At 41.3% G+C, this 16,567-nt stretch overlaps 1 protein-coding gene across 2 annotated transcripts in view; it reads left to right on the top strand.

Moving 5' to 3' along the window:
- Positions 1 to 15,213, top strand: part of LOC119030093 (ephrin type-A receptor 5) — a 71,795-nt gene extending 56,582 nt beyond the window's left edge. Inside the window, exons 14-19 of one of the 2 annotated variants that reach the window (XM_037117453.1) lie at positions 829 to 896; positions 999 to 1,140; positions 2,906 to 3,055; positions 6,728 to 6,921; positions 8,054 to 8,218; positions 9,547 to 15,213. In XM_037117453.1, coding sequence (XP_036973348.1) covers positions 829 to 896; positions 999 to 1,140; positions 2,906 to 3,055; positions 6,728 to 6,921; positions 8,054 to 8,218; positions 9,547 to 9,658 — 831 coding nt within the window. In that variant the 3' untranslated portion in view covers positions 9,659 to 15,213. Of the gene's footprint in view, positions 1 to 828; positions 897 to 998; positions 1,141 to 2,905; positions 3,056 to 6,727; positions 6,922 to 8,053; positions 8,223 to 9,546 lie in introns of those variants that run through there. The other variant, XM_037117454.1, reaches the window with a different exon arrangement.
- The last annotated feature ends 1,354 nt before the right edge of the window (positions 15,214 to 16,567 follow it).

Below are 16,567 nucleotides of genomic sequence, written 5' to 3'. Positions count from 1 at the left end.
CATTCTGTCCTTGCCCGGTTCATGAAAAGACGTAATTATTAACACTGGGGAATGGAGATTTTGAAGGTCCCGCAAGAGACGGTTGAGTTGGAGCTTGAAAGAAAAAAAGTGTCTGTGACTCGCTGAGGAGAGACACGCCTCAGCTGCTGTCTGTACCAGAGGCTGATTTTCATGAAGCACGGTGCGACTCTGGGCAGCCAGAATCCTTGATCTTGGTTAACGGCAGAGCTGTTGATTATTAGATTGTTTTAGATGTTTTATTTCCAGGAATGAAACTTGTATGTGAAAACCGGCTTCTGTAAAACCTCCACTGATGTAAAACTTTTGAAGTTAAAGTTTCTCTCGTCTGAGTTAAAGTTTCATGTGTAGACAGGAAGTGGCAGTGTGGATTTCGTGCTTGAAAGTAACTTTTAAGCAGCTGTGAACAGAGTGCTTAGCTGTCATTTTCAATGCAAAGGCTCGTTTACAGGCTACACACCATAGGAACTGCAGAAAAAAATATTGGCATTGAACCATATTTTTTCACTGCTTTTATGATCTTTACAGGAATAGTGTTTATTTATCATCTGGAATTACAATGCAGTCACACTAGACACTATGGTGAACCACATTGATTGTATGTTACATAACTGAAAGTGTATTTAGGGCATCCTGGACTGACTGAGTTCACAGGGGGGTTACTGGCAGGCAGTCGATCAAATAATACAAGACTTTCCTTCATTGTATTTGATCTGATGTTATCTTTTTTTTTTGTCCTCACCTCTCTGTGTTATCTGTCCAGTTTGATTTATAATATTACAACCAGAATATCTTCTTGTTTTTGTTCAGAAAAATGACGCTCAGTTCACCGTCATCCAGCTGGTTGGCATGCTGCGTGGAATTGCGTCTGGCATGAGGTACACATCGAGCACACACAAAAGCACAATCCATAACTGAGCTCATCACCAGGGCACAGTGCTTAGGGTTGAACCCTCTCCTTTTTGTGTCGATGAATGCAGATACCTGTCCGACATGGGCTATGTTCACCGAGATCTTGCAGCCCGAAACATCCTGGTCAATAGTAACCTGGTCTGCAAAGTGTCTGATTTCGGCCTGTCCCGAGTCCTGGAAGACGACCCGGAGGCTGCGTACACCACGCGGGTAAGACTTTGCATTTTACGTGTGTATGACAACAGTCCTGAATAGGTTGAAGCTTGATGGCACTGACTGTATTGTAATGTTTGTTCAAACATAATGATTGTGATGTTTTTTTTTCTAATTTCTGCTGAGCTTTCAGACTGCTGGAGCAGTAGCCTTCAGTGCAAAGACTGTGTCAAATATTTTAAAAAGTCAAAAATAGAATAACAAAATAAAAATATGATAAAAAAGAGATTAAACCATATAGGAATATGGATTTATATGTATATTTATGTGATGTTGCAATGAACAAATGAAGCTGTTATTTTAAGGTTTAAAAAAATCTGCATAATGTTGTTTTAATTTGTTGAATCCCTTTGTTCAAATTGAGGATTTTGTGGGAGGTATTCTCAAGATATGAGTAACATTTGAAGCTTCTTTAAGAAAAAATGTAAAATTAAGAATAGATTTGAAAACGCCTTGCTGTAGATTCTTCTATTATTAAGTGTGAAAGGCTGGTAACAATTTCCCAGAGCTTCTGTTGTCTGACAGCAATCCAGGTTCTATTTTTATAATGATTGTAAAAGCGCATGAAATCAGCAAATCTTTACAATAAAATGTTCGTGCAAATATTTGCCGTTCGGTTTTATAAACAATGTATACGCTTAGTTATTTTTTGTCAATTTTCTGCTGATAGAGGGACCAGTTAATCCAGCAATTCTGTCAGCACTGTTGTGAAAAAGAACTGAAAGGATGAACTTGAGGACATTTATATTTAATCTGGTGTGTATCTCGGTGTGTGTGTGTGCGTGGCGCGACTGTGGTGTAAAAAAAACTTTGGATTAAGTGGAAGGCTAACAAGAGTCTTGCTCAAACCGAACACACTCACACACGCACACACATACATACATACTTGAATTCACAGACTCACACGGGGGACGGCAGCAGCAGGTTTTAAATTGAGCTGTGTGTCCCAGGCTGAGTGGCGTCCTGTCAGCCAGAGACGGGCTGCTTCCTTCAGGAGGACGCCCAATTAGTGCTCAGCTCAGTCCCTGCAACACTCAATTAGCACTGAGTCTAGCTGCCTTCGCGCCAAGTATCCTGTCACTCACCTCTCACTGCCAGGCTACATCTCTTCTTGCTCGCTCCCTCGCTCTCGTTCTGGCTCGCCTCGCTCTCCCTCCCTGACAGAGCTGCGAGAATAACATAATTCACACCCTTCAAATAATCAGACCCTGAGATATCCCGCTGCTGTGTTCATCAATACTGCATCGAGCTAATTTCACCACTCATCAGCCTAAAAACACATTTTCCTCTGGAACTCAGCAGTCATCCTGTGAACTTTTCCATCTTCGCAATGAAAGCGCGATAATGAAGATGAGGAACACAAGTAGAGGAGTCTCGGGGGCCCCCCGACAGTTAGGACTGGAGGTTTGTGAAGGAAAATGAAACTTGGTGTCATGAATGTGTCCCTAAATTGGTATTCATTAGTGAAATTGTGTGTTGGACCACATGCGGTAGAAGTGTCTCAATTAAGGTCTGTTCTTGGTTTCCATCTTGGTGGAGCACATGTGAAACAGAAAACTTTTGATTGACTGCAGCTGCCTGTATACACCAGAAGGTCATTTGCATAAGTGTGGCATCTGAGCTGCTGTCGGTGTAAACACATCACAGCACACCGCATTTGAAAAGTTAATGTTGCGCTTCATAAGCTTGTTTTTTTTTTTTTAATTTCTTTAAATTAAAGGTAAGTGCTTTAATCGGTAAATGTTCTCGCATGTTGTCACAGGGCGGGAAGATTCCTATTCGCTGGACGGCTCCGGAGGCGATCGCGTACAGGAAGTTCACCTCGGCCAGCGATGTGTGGAGCTACGGGATTGTCATGTGGGAGGTGATGTCATACGGAGAGAGGCCATACTGGGAGATGTCCAATCAAGATGTAAGTGACACGCGAAATTGTTTGGGTACACGCTGCATTCAAAGAGAGTAGGAGTGTATGATGCTGATGAAGTAGGGCAACAGAGAAAACAATCTCATCAAGAAGGTGAAGCTAGTATGATCACAGATAACATATTAAAAATGACCTGAAATTGCTTTAAAGGGTAAAACAACTCCAACTCAGTGGGAGCACTTATGCATATGTGGGAAAAAAAAATAGTATAAAGCCTTTTGTGGCTCCAGAAGAAGAAGGATTTAATCTGATAACTGTCCTCATTGGCTAAATTGCATCATGGGTAATGTAGGCACCAGGTTTTGAAAAGGATAAAGAATGCATGAAATAAAAGAGTAACATCTTGGGTTCCGTTGTGCTGATTGAGATCATTAGTTTTTGTCTTCGTCATAATGTAGTCTTGTAGTGTACAAGGCGTGCGGACGGCTTTTCAAAACCTGGCGCCAACATTACCCACAGTGCAACTGAGTGACATCACTGGAGGCAGTTTTTCAGTTTGCATGGGGCTTTCTCTGCAGCCACAGAAAGCTCTGTACTACTTTTCTCACATGTGCAGTGGCACTTTCCCCAAGACATGCAGACACACTTTCATGTGTAAAATTGTTGCCGTTACCATTTAGGGACATTGGAAACTGTTTGTTCCTGAACTACGGTTTCCAAGGTTGTGCATGAATTTTGAACCACGGCATGGGCAGTCTGTCTCAACCTTCCACATTTATATTTCTTTCAAACTTTATATATGTTCACAAGATGAATGTCTGTATTTTAGCCTGTCAGTTCTGTTCCCGTGCAACGTATTTACTCCCATTAGAGGAGACGGTGTTAACACAAGGCTGTCTGCATTGTTCCTCGGGGACCTGTGCCTTGTTTATAATAAAGCGATGGAGACGCCAAGGCGGAAAAAGACGTGTTAGGTGAAACGTCAGGAGGCTGCGTGTGTGTCGGGTGGGGGTGGGGGGGAACCCTGCTATTATGAATCTATTACTGCAAAGCGTGGATGTGAGAATGAATAGCTTAAATGGAAACACAGGGGGTCCGCTGTGCGACCTGGAGAAAAGGTGCGCGTAAGCGAAACAGTGAAACAGGTGAATACTCGCCGAGGTGCAGCACTAAGCAGAAAAATGTGGAAGGAAAGAAGCAAAGAAGGAAGTAAAGGAACAGACTGTACTCTCGCTGAGGTTGTCTGTATATCGGCTGCTAGCGCTTTAGGTGCTCTGCTCACTTGTGGATTACAAAAAAAAAAAACATTTATCCACATTACATAAGTGCAATCTGTGCACATGGCGATGAGAAAGAACTCAACATTTGATTCAGATGCCACACACCTTCACTCCCCCACACACACACACACACACACACACACACGGGCGACATATGCACGCACAGCCCTCCAGTGACCTCTTCATCCCCTGCTTCAGAGCCCTCCCTCCTCCTCTTGGTTATTAGGCTGTCTGTCTCAGAGAAGTCTGGAGAGAGGGAAGAGGGGAGAGGAGAAGACGTTTGATGTTTAATTGAAAGCGTTATGCCGGATTTTCTCTGATCTGCGCCAGCGAGTGCAGGCTCTCGCACTCTCGCTCTCTAAAGCTCTCTCCCCTTCTGTTTCCCATTTCTACCTCGTTTTCGCCCTCGCTCCTTCCCCTCTGCTCGCCACTCCTTTGTCTCTCCGAACTGCAAAATCTGCCTCCGTCCTGTCTCCCTCCACCTGTCCGCCTTCTCCTTCTTTTTCCTCCCCTCCTCGGCCTCTCCTTTTTCTCGCGTCTGATCTCTCTCCTCTCCCTCCCAGACAGCTATGTGTACATCTTCTCTCCCCCCCCCGAACTCTCGGCGCGCAGCTATGATGGTTTGATGCCGCGCTCCTCTCCTGCGCCTTGGTGCGTGTGCGCTCTCATCCATGCGTGTGTGTTGGAGCGCCATCGCCTCCGTCTTTTGTGTGAATTTGACACAAGTAAAGGCTGTCATGAACTCGACAAATCAATTCCCTGCAGTGTCTTGCACTGGCAGAACTAGGCTGAGAACTCCAGCCTGCTCTCCACTGCAGGGTCTGACGGGGAGAGAGAGCCAGATCTATTTATTATTCATCTAGCTCCATCCCCTCCCTCCTCCTCGCTCCCTCCCTCCCCTCCTCCCAAAAAAAACCCCAACATTTCTGTGATTCAGCGCTGCGTCTTCTTTTACTTGCGGAAATGATTAACTGGGCTATGCAGCGTCTCAAATAAACATTGCTGATCCTCGCAGGGGCTTTGGCTTGGCTTGCTAACTTCATGGAAGTTTTTTTTCGCGTGGGGTCAGATAGAGAGCAGCAGCCTCCCTCGAGCTAATATCAGGAATCGGGATCTTTGCTCGCGGGAACTCGGAATTGGAAGTAACATCACTTTCGCTCGGGAGTGCCGAGGTCCTGCTGTGAGAGAGATATTACGTGTGTAGGTGTCAAACAACTTACCCTGGAATGGTTTCAACTCCTTCTTCGGGCTTGTCCAGGCAATAGGTTTTCTAGTTTTTCTCTGACTTTTTTTTCTGTCATTGTCTATTCTTTAAAGGCGACAGAAGAGACTCCAGATCTCGTGGTTTACAGTCGCATCATCGTGTTACCTCATTACTCCGTCCTGAAATACACATAGTCAGCAGCTTGAACAAGTACTCACTGTACAGACAAAATAGCATCACCAAATCTCTCGAACAAATTACCTAAAATTCAACAGCTCTACTGCCAAAGTCCGAATGACCAAAGGCCAAGTATAACAGGGTGTGAAGTTATTTTTCTCCCAGTCCATTAAAGTGTTTATTTATACTTTCGGGTGATGATACTGATCTTTATCAATCTGCAACTGGATTGGATGATGATGATGGCTGGATGTTAAGTGTTTTCCAGTGACTGATGTTGTTTAGGGGGCTTAACATGTGTTTTGCATCCATTTTGTATCATGTTTTTTATGGTTCATTATTAACTTTGTTGAAGTCTGTGTTTACCTGGCTGTAGGTCAAATTTCCACTCAGGGACAATCACCCTAAAGGAGACCTAGTATGCTATATATGCTGAGTCTGCACCAAGAGACTCCTCCCTCCCACAGATAAAACCTCACCTGAAACGTCATGTCAGTAGTCCCGCCTTTAACACCCTGACTTCTCAGCATTACACAACATCACAGTGTCATACATTTGCATAATTTAATGGCAGCAGCTATGTGGCACATAAGCACTGCGGCTCTGTTGTTGTTAGCGATGCCGCCTCAGGCATGTGCAATCTGACCAATCAGAGACTAGACAATCAGGAGGGGGGCCTTGAAGAGATTGCGGCTAAAACCAATTGTTTCAGAGGGGGAATACAGAGTGTGTAATCCTATTCTAGTAGTAACCTGTAATGAAAAAGATGAACCTGGAAATAAGCACAATGTCTCCTTTAACACTGAAAGTTAAAGTTGAAGATGGAACAGGCTCCAAGTCATTTTCTCTGCCGGTCTCCACTCAGCCAACTCTATCCATTCTGTTCTTCCAGTATAAACTGAGCATACTTTTCCGCATCGAACTCCTTTTCTCAACTTCTAAATGAAATAATTTCATTTTCTTGGCAGGTATTGCACCATTTCATGGCTTTTTTTTTCTTTTTTTTTTATCAAACTAACCTCTATGTGTCTCTCTCCATCCCCTCCCGTCTGTCTGCAGGTAATAAAGGCGGTAGAGGAGAGCTATAGGTTGCCAGGTCCTATGGACTGCCCTGAGGCTCTTTACCATCTAATGATGGACTGTTGGCAGCGAGAACGCAGCAACCGGCCCAAGTTTGATGAGATCGTCTGTCTACTAGACAAACTCATTCGCAACCCCAGCTCATTAAAAAAACTGGTCAACTCCTCACACAGGTATGAATTCACATCCAAAAATATGACGTGCTGTCTCCACTGAGTTGCATACATTTTCTTTGAAATGGTTGGATAAACCTTAAATTGTCAACACAGACTTTTAGTTTTATTTTGAAGAAAGGCTGTTAACTAAAATATCTGAAAAACAAACAAAAAAAGATGTAATGTGCATTTATTATGGGAGAATAGATTTATGTTGGCTTTTATCGGCATTTTTAAAAAAATCTTTCAGTGCATTGTGTTTTAATTGACTTATCATTCTTAAGTGAATTAAACCCAGCGCTGTGAGCTAATAGACTCATCATCATTGAGATGAAATGTAAACAGAGCCTCTGTTGAAGTCTTGTGAAGCTGCGTAATTAAACCAGGGTGGACGTGGACACTAACTGCTGCATCCTGGTGAGGACGAGCTGAGAAATGAATGAAAGGAGCCCAATTTTCCTCAAACTACACATTAGTGTGAATCAATTCAGTGGGGTATCTTTTGATTATCGTAACATTTGAACACTTAATTGGTATTTCCCCCTCTATGCATTGCATTAGTGTATAATGGCATGAAGCGGCTATAAGTGCTCTGAAGCAGACATCTAGTCAGACAACCTCATTACCTTATTTGCGCTGCAGAGATAATCAAATAATGTGAGATCTTTTGTCCTCCTTTCTCTTTTTTTACACACGCACAGGAACACACTTGTTAATAAATCAATGCCATATCTAACAGCCCGTGCAATAACATATGACAGTCAGCCAGATTAAAGCGACGCTACGCACTTGTTCCACATGACGCTCCTTTTCTATCTGCGGCGTGGAGAATGTTGTTAGGCAGCATGAATGTTTCTGTTTGATAGCATGGAGAGCTCCATTTGTTAGCATGGAGAGTGATCAGAATGACAAAGAGTTTTGCGTGGACAGCATTTTCAGCTTGTGGTTGCTGTCATGACATTAGAGCTCAGCCCTGCCTTCAAAATGTGGTTGATTACCCAGCGAGTCCCACTCCTGGATATTTTGGATAATTATGGGTCTTAACAAGTCTTAATCTACTTTTGCTAGATTCTGACAACGGATACTGTCTTAAATGATAATACGTGCATAATCTTTCTTTCCTTGGCTCTGTACTCTGTCTCTATATTAGGGTTTCCAACCTGTTAGTGGAGCATGCCAGTGTAGAAGGGAGCTGCAGCACTCGGAGCCAGACAGTAGGGGAGTGGCTCGACTCCATCAAGATGGGCCGTTACACTGAGCTCTTCATGGAAGGAGGTTACTCTTCACTTGAGACGGTGGCTCAGATGACATCAGAGTAAGAAAACTTAATGCCCATACAAACATAAAGAGGTTATATGACACAAGCCACTGCAAGAGTATTGTTTTTTTATTTGCTCACGTTTTGTTTTTTTTATACTCATCTCTTAGATATCTGCTGCCACGCCAATGCAATAGAGTGAAAGGGACAGTTCACCCCAAAGTTAAAAATGCATATTTTGCCTTGTACTTGTAGTGCTATTTATCTATCTAGACTGTTTTCGTGTGAGCTGCAGACTTTTGGAGATTACTTTCTCTTGATTATAATGGAACCACATGACTCTCGGCTTGTCATGCTCAAAGCATGACTTGCTTTCTCAAGATCCTTGCTGTGAGCAGGTTAATTAAGAAACTATTTTCTTTCTAACAAACTACGCTCCCCAACTGTATCACCATGCATTCATCAATGAGAGGTGAGCTGGGTAACATTAAAACTCAGCCGAGGGGGATGCTCGTAAAGTAGACTGACAATTTTAAGTTATTCAAACTGGTCTACTTAACCTGGTCATTCTGAAGTAATCGGTTTCTTGCCCTCTTTCTTAAAGTAAAAGTAAGTAAACTTTTAAAATACAGCGTATGACCAATATCTCCAAAACTCAGCTTCTCACACCAAAACAATCTAGATGGATGTAAAGCACTACCGGTTTAATTCAGGGGTGAACTGTCTGTTTGAACTGACCGTTGACTTTGTTAGTAGAGCTTACAGCATTGCAAGGTTTAAAAAAAAAAAACAAAAAAAAACAGCAAAATAGCCCTCGAATAACAGCATTTTTATTGTTGTAGCTTTTTTGGGTTTTTTTTTTGTTTTTTTGGCAGAGAAAGAATGAACATTGTCACAAAATTCTGTGAAGGTCAAAGCAAAATGAGAATGCAGGATCTGTTACAAGGTTGCAAGCCTGTGAAAAAAAGTTCTAAAAACCCGGCACCCTTTTACAGAACTGAGTGCTGCTGTAAGGATAGAGATGGCTCCAGAAAATCTGTATGTCTGATGAATGCATAACTCCAGATCATCCAAAAACTACCATAACAGTGCACTATAACAATTACAACACACGTTAGTTTTTAACCTTCACCCTTACCTAATTTGTATTGCTTTAATCAAAGAATATACATTGTAAGAGCTGAGCCTTGTGAGGATATTGTACAGTATATTAATTCTTGTACTTATATCAACATTCCTCTACAATAAAAGTGGCATATAAACTATACAAAACTGTTAAAACATAGTCATGTGCAGTCTTTCTTAATCACTCTGTTATGTATTTCATCATTTGTCAACAGACTGCTGGATGAATAAGTGCCTGTTGTTTGTGTGCTGTTCTTCAGGGATCTGCGGCGAGTAGGAGTGAACCTGGCTGGACATCAGAAAAAAATCATCACTAGTATTCAGGAGATGAGAGTCCATATGAACAACACCAGCTCTACCGTAAACATCTGATGCATATGTACAGGCACGCACACACACGCGCATACACACATATGTAAACATACACACGTTATAAGGACCTAGTATGTGAAGAAAAGACTCAGATTTGCTGTTGGACCTAGAGCGGCTTAGCACTTTCTTCGGACGAGGAGACACAGTGTTTATGGATCCAAACTGGAGGATCCACATGTTTGTGGTTCTTGTGTGTGGAGTTTGCTTGTGGTGTCATGGCGGATATTTGACATCGCGGCACTAAAACCAGACTGGACTGAGTGGTGCAACACGAGGGGACGATGATGGTGAGCTAAACTAACTGGACTCGAGTGAAGACTTTTCATTCTAATTATTCCATTTGTGTGACTCTTGGGGATTCTGATATCTCTGCGCACTGTTTGGATTCTCTCAGATCGAATCATGAAACACTGATTGCAGACCAGCACTTTTTCGGCTGTATCACAGAAATTTGGAGTTTCATGCGGCGGGGCTCAAACTGAACTTTTTCAGCCTGTCTCAGGATGTCTGAACCCAGTGGATCTGAACAGCACTGACATTTTCAGTTGAATTGAACAGTTGAACTGAATATCATTCTCAGGCAGGACACCCATGTAATAATGGACCAAGAGCAAAATCTTCATTAGTTTTTAGTCTTTGCTTTGCTATGCTAATGTGCTTTGGATTTTGTTGTTGACCTTTCGTCTTCGTGCGACAAGACTACAGTTGTAATCAAGCTGTACATCTCACAGATAGACTCATATTCAACATCATACACTTTCTTGTCTTCCAAAGCAATGCAAGGCAAGACTACATATTGCAACTGTCATTGTTTAAAGAGGCCTAAATGTAATTACAGCAAAGTCCGTGACAAGGAACCCTCCAGAGTCTGGCTTTGTCTTGAAGGTTTACTTAAACCTTTAAAAGTGTGAATGATACAAGGCTTTAGGCATTAGGGGCTCTTCATACCTGGCATGAACATCCATCTCAAGTGATCCAATCACAGCTAATACAGATAGCACACATACATCTTGCAGACGTCCGCCTGACAAATAGAAGTTACGTTGGAAAGACATAGCACGGGGAGTGTTTGCCAATTGGGAAGACGTTGGTGAGACGTCGGCGTTTAGTCAACATATCGCCAACATCTTTGGAGTCATTGAGATCTGATTGCTCTATCTGTGATACATTGTGTACACTGTCCCAGCGATGTACATGTTTATTTGTCTCTAGAGCAGGGAAGTGTGATCCAGTCACAAGTGGGCAATGGAGACACATGTCATGAGTGACGGACTTAGAGCTGTCCACTTGTGAGCGGATCACCCAGGATGGACATTAATACTACTGTAGTACAAACAGGCTCCAGGATACTCTCTGTATCTGTTCCTCTGGCTGAATGTATAGCAGTACACAGAACACTACGCTTGGCTGCTGCATCAACCTATTACCTTGATATGTGAATGCTGTCAATAGGGATAGAATGTGGCAATAGAACCACTCTGGTCCTTAAACTGAGCTTTTGAATGAAGCTGCAGATTGTGTAAGAGATTAAGCTTTCCATCCATTCCATTCCATTTGCTCTGATAATCTAGGAATCTCCACTGAGATCTTGATGGGTTCCTACAGGACTCGCTAATCTAGTTTCTTTCAGTCTCTATTTCCTTGCAGTAACATCACACAATCAAATCAGTTTCACAGCTTCACTCAGTCTCGCAGAATCTTTGCTCAGACACTTATGCATCCTGCACCCATATTCTGAGGAACCTTCAAAAAGGTTCTACATCGACATTCAGACTGAACTTTTACACAGGTTCTAATCTCACATCATCTGTGGAGTCGCTTCCAGTAGGATTGAGGTGGAATACTCAATCCACTGGAATGACATTCATGGAAATTCATGGAAAGTTCAGTCCATCCTGATGGGACAGGAACAAGACTATCATGGAAAGGATCTCCAATTTCTAGTGGGACTGTTTACTGATATTCTAATGGAACCATTACTCAGATTCTAATGGAATCTCTTGAAGGATCCCAACGCAGCCTTCACTCCAGAGTGCACTCAGATTTTCATGGAGCCTTCACTTTGAAACCAACCTTCAGGTACCGCCGAAAACCCTCAGCAATCTTTTCAGTTCACCAGAGTCTCTCTCCACCACATGTCGGCCACACCACAATAAACCTCACTCTCACGGGACTGCTGAAAATAAGGAGGCACTATTGATCAACTTGATAATCATTTATTTATTTATACTTTGTTTAAAAAAAAAAAGAGCAAAAATGATGTAGACCGTTTGTGTTTCATCATGATACTCTTGGACTACTGAGCAGCTCTGCCTACATGTCTTTCATGTATATAATGTATTATATATTTAAAGCAGGGAACATTGTTCTTCTGTCTACCATCATGTGGACACGGTGGTATTGATCAAGCATCTCAGAGTAGTACACATTAGTAAATGGTGACAAATATTCTAAATCAGCATTCCTGAGACTTGGACCTTGGCCACTGTCGAGGGTTAGGGCGACCAGCACATCTGTCCCCATATAAGGGTGTCCTTAAAGGAATGCAGAATTATCAGATATTCATGTTATGTTGTTGGTGATTGTGTTTCTTTTCAAGTTTCAATTCAAGACCTAGAAATATTTTCAGCGGCCCTAAATGAGACGGCAAAAATGAGTTGTCTCTAAAATTCAGAGAAGTGTGCACAGGGATTGATATATGAACTTGTGGTATGGTTTAAAGGTATACAATGATGTCAATGATCAAGCCCTTGCTTATTTCCCTTGGGTATGGTGTGTTATATATTGCTACTCAGTGCTTTATTGCTAAAACTTGACCCTTTTCACCGTTATGTTCAATGGAGCAGGAACTGAGTTCTGACAATATATATATATCCTCTTTGCAGATGACATGCTAATATTTTTCTTGGTTGCACACAGTGTACCACTAGTGCTGTGGCGTTAGAGTGGGAACGAAATGAGATTGTAGAGCTAGTTTTATAAGAGGTGGTATCACTTGACTGTATTGAAGAGCATAGAAAAGCACATAAGAAGAATGTAAAGGTTTTAAAGGGGTATTTCACTTTTTTAAAGAACATCTTTCACTTTTAAACACTCAGACCAGCCTCTGAGTTCGAGAAGAGTCGAGGTTAAAGGCTTCACTGGTGGTAATAAAATGCCTCATTTGGAGCATTTAAGCTTTTCCACCTCCTCAAAAGATCAAGAGAATGTGAGTGAGCAAAAGTCAGAAGTGTTATTCTATATGTGTTTTTAAAAGTCGAAATGTTCTACCAGAGTGAAGGTTTGCTTGAAAGATAAATATCTGCATAGTCTCTTCAGTCTACATTGATCTTTTTGGAGCTTGTATCCTCATAGAATATGTTGTAGTTGTAATGGTGGGCAACGGTAGCCCTCTAGAAGTATTAAATGTGTGGTTTGTATCAATGTTTAAGCCACAGTCTACTTGTTTTTTTTATTCAAGCGGGTTTTATTCTCAAAAATGCCACCAAGTCTTTATATACTGCTTGTAGACTACTGTGGCTATGCAGATCTTTAATTTAGCGGGGGAATGCATCAATAATGGTGCACCTTTTATATTACACAATATAAGGCATGTACAGTGAAAGTAATTGTGCTGGGTGGTTTTTAATTCACCACCCAGCATGTTTTCAATTGAGGCTTCCTCAGTCATATGAATACCATGGGTGTCTGATGAGGTTTCACAGTGTTTAGATCCTGCCCAAATTTCGTGTTATTGGCTTTTTACAACCACCCTTTTCAACTTGATTTTCAACTTAAAACTTATGCCTGGGGGCATGAACAATTGGTGAATAGTACACCCTTATAAGTGCCTCTCATCTTTCAAGCACCATTATTTCCTCCCGCCAAAATGCTATGCCCCAATTGTGCCCCAACTTTCTATGTATTTACTTTTTGCCAACAATATCTACAGGCAATAAGAAGAATGTCAGACAATGTGTATGTTGGAACTAATTTAATTTGCACTTTATGAGAAATCTGTTGCCCTTTTTGTTTGACTAAAATGTCTATAGATGACTGACTTTTTAGTGTCAAAGCTTTTCTTAATAATTTACCATAGAATTCCATAATTACTGTGTTCCAGAATGCTGATTATATCACTTCATATTCTCAATGCTTCCCATGGTGTAATATTTGACAGTTAAGCACAAGGCATTGGTGATATTTTTCAAAACAAATCAAAGCTATATAAATATATATATACATATGGAAAACTAAAGTACGTTAATGTAGAGCACCATTTTTCTCGTGTATGGCACAATGATACACCTTCAGAACATAAGCACAGGGTTTGACAGGAATCTTTTAGGACAGTGAGCGGATGATACAGTTTTGTACTAAGGTCAATAGCACTAGCCCTTCATGTCAACAAATTCGAGCCAGAGATTTTTTCGAGTGTTTGTGGCATTTCAGCATTACCACTGCTAAATACAAAAAGTGTGAAAACGGTTATTGACTTGTTGTCATTGCAAACGACGACAGATATACAGTTTAGCTGATACGCGTTACTGTGCAAAATATTGTCATTAATTCAAATAATCAATTCTCAGCACTTTTGCAATGGCATGATGTTATCCTGGCCGTCATTTATCAAGCAGTTCTCATTTAGCGGGAAGAAACAAAGCACAGCAAACCAGCAGAGACTACATTTATTGATGTGTTGTTACTCTACAATGGCTGTCAGCTTGAACTCCTCCAACCATGCAGTGAAGTGTTTATGCAGGAGCCAATTTCTGTGTGTCAGATTAAGTAACATAATCCGTTTGATGTAACATCAGAATCAACAACTTTGTTGTTTTAGATTGACTTTCAGAAGAGGGTAATCTAATTACTGTACATCGATATACACACATTTCCATAACAAGTTACATAACAGAGTTTGCTGGAATTGGCTCTGTGATAAAATCACTGCATGAGGCCCTTGAAAGGAGGTTTGAATTCTAGCAAATGTACTAAAGCAATACCTGATATTTAAGCAAAAAAAACATATTTGCATACACAAATGCTTGAGGATGTAACAAGCGTAACAGGATCCACTGACATCTGATGTTGATGATGATGATGAAAAGCATATAGTTGGTGTCTATAAAACATCAGAAATAATCCAGAGAAGTGGGCGGGGTTATGTCCATATGTTCTCCTTTCTCTGACAAAATTCAGTGGCCCGCCCACTTCATAACTGTATAAGTTAACTTCTCAGGAAGTGGAAAATAGGTACATTTATTGGGTCATGACACATCTGGTCTTAGGGAAAAAATGTGCAGCTTTCACTCTAAGTGTCAACATACAAAAGCAGGTATGCAGTTATTTGGTTTTCCCCAGGTCAAAGACAATGATCATGTTATCAGTAACTCACACACAAGGTTTTAAATGACTGAATAACAGTTTTGTGATTCTTCGAAAGCACAGCAAAAATACTTAGCTATTGATGTGCTATTGGTTTGTCTTTGAGACTGTCATGTATTATGTTTGTGTTGATGTTTTTGTAGTGTGTTATCAAATTCTATATTTTTGCAATAAAACATTTTTAAAATGTCTTGAAGTCGCTTTCATTGTCTGACAGCCCTACAGTCAATGTCACTGTCGTGTGGATCGTCGGTCACTGTACCACTTTGGTTTATATTATTATTTTTCTTTACAGACGATCAGTCTCAAAAAGCTGCATTCTACTATTCATCTAGCACCAGCAGCAGGTCAAAGTCTTGGCCAGAGAAGTATCACCACATTTCCTGGTCTAATAGACCAATTGGATGGCAGTAGACTTTGGCTCATTTGTATTTCTTTAAAGATATATTTTGTTAGGTCTCTTAACTTGATAGGATTGTCATCAGGTCCAAATGTGAAATAGTTTATGACCAAATATCTGCAAAACAAACATTCCTTTGAGCTCTTTTTTGTTTTTTTGGTGCTAATTTGCAAAAGCTAGCATGCTAAGATGGCAACCGTGGTAAACTTTAGACTATGAGCATAGCACAGCAGTAACACAGCCTCAAAGTGGTGCTAGTGCGGCTTTGGATTGTAATTCAGCATGTTCATGGATTCAGGCAGACAATAGATGGCACACTGGATACCGTTTTAGTGGATAAGATGAGAAAGAGAACAGTAGACAACACTGTGTGTTGTGGGTGTTCTTGAGAGGCTAACATAATCATAGTCATCATAGTAAAATAGTTTGATACATTTTATTCCATTTAAACAGTACAACATCAGTATGGCAACATATATTCATGGGTGTTTCATTTTGCTCCTGCCAAACCGTCAGACTTATGTCTGTTTTTCCTGTGTCGTCCAGAGGTTTTTGGCCATCGGCCATCTACCATCTGCCTGAATCAATGCAAATGCAGCGTTAGTGCTGTTTACTGATGTCCTCATAGTCAAGCCATACATGTTTTGAGTTTATTGTAAAGAGAAATATGCCATAATTAGAGATGAGTTGTTTACGGATGCAGCTGTGCGCAGGGTAACTTCTTACAGTTACTGCTGCTCAACAGACCACCCTAACACCCTAAACTAAACTTTACCGCTGTGTACTTTGTTAGGATGTGTGATCTGTTTTTGTCTGTTTGCATCCCTTGCTGCTTTCTGTGTAATAAGCTACTGTATTTATCCCAAACAGTGTAATTGCTGAAAGATGCTTTGCGGCAAAGCAATTAGACATGCTTTATTGGTTTAGATACCAATTGTCAGTGTAACAAGGGAGCCAGTTAGCAGTTTCTCTCTTTGTCTAGACTGGGGTGGAAGGAGGAGGGGAGGGGCGGACGGAGACCGGTGCATAAATGAACACACACAGTGTGTGATCTAGGAAGCGAATCGAATACTTGAAGAGAGTCACCCTAAACAGCATGGCCCCCATTTAGGCGTCGAGCTATTTGGTGGAAGTTATTGTCAGCG

This window comes from Acanthopagrus latus, chromosome 12, assembly GCF_904848185.1.
Source record: "Acanthopagrus latus isolate v.2019 chromosome 12, fAcaLat1.1, whole genome shotgun sequence".
NCBI classification, from domain to species: Eukaryota; Metazoa; Chordata; class Actinopteri; order Spariformes; family Sparidae; genus Acanthopagrus; species Acanthopagrus latus.
Note: the sequence above shows the minus strand (reverse complement) of the source record. Positions and strands in the feature narration are given on the sequence as shown.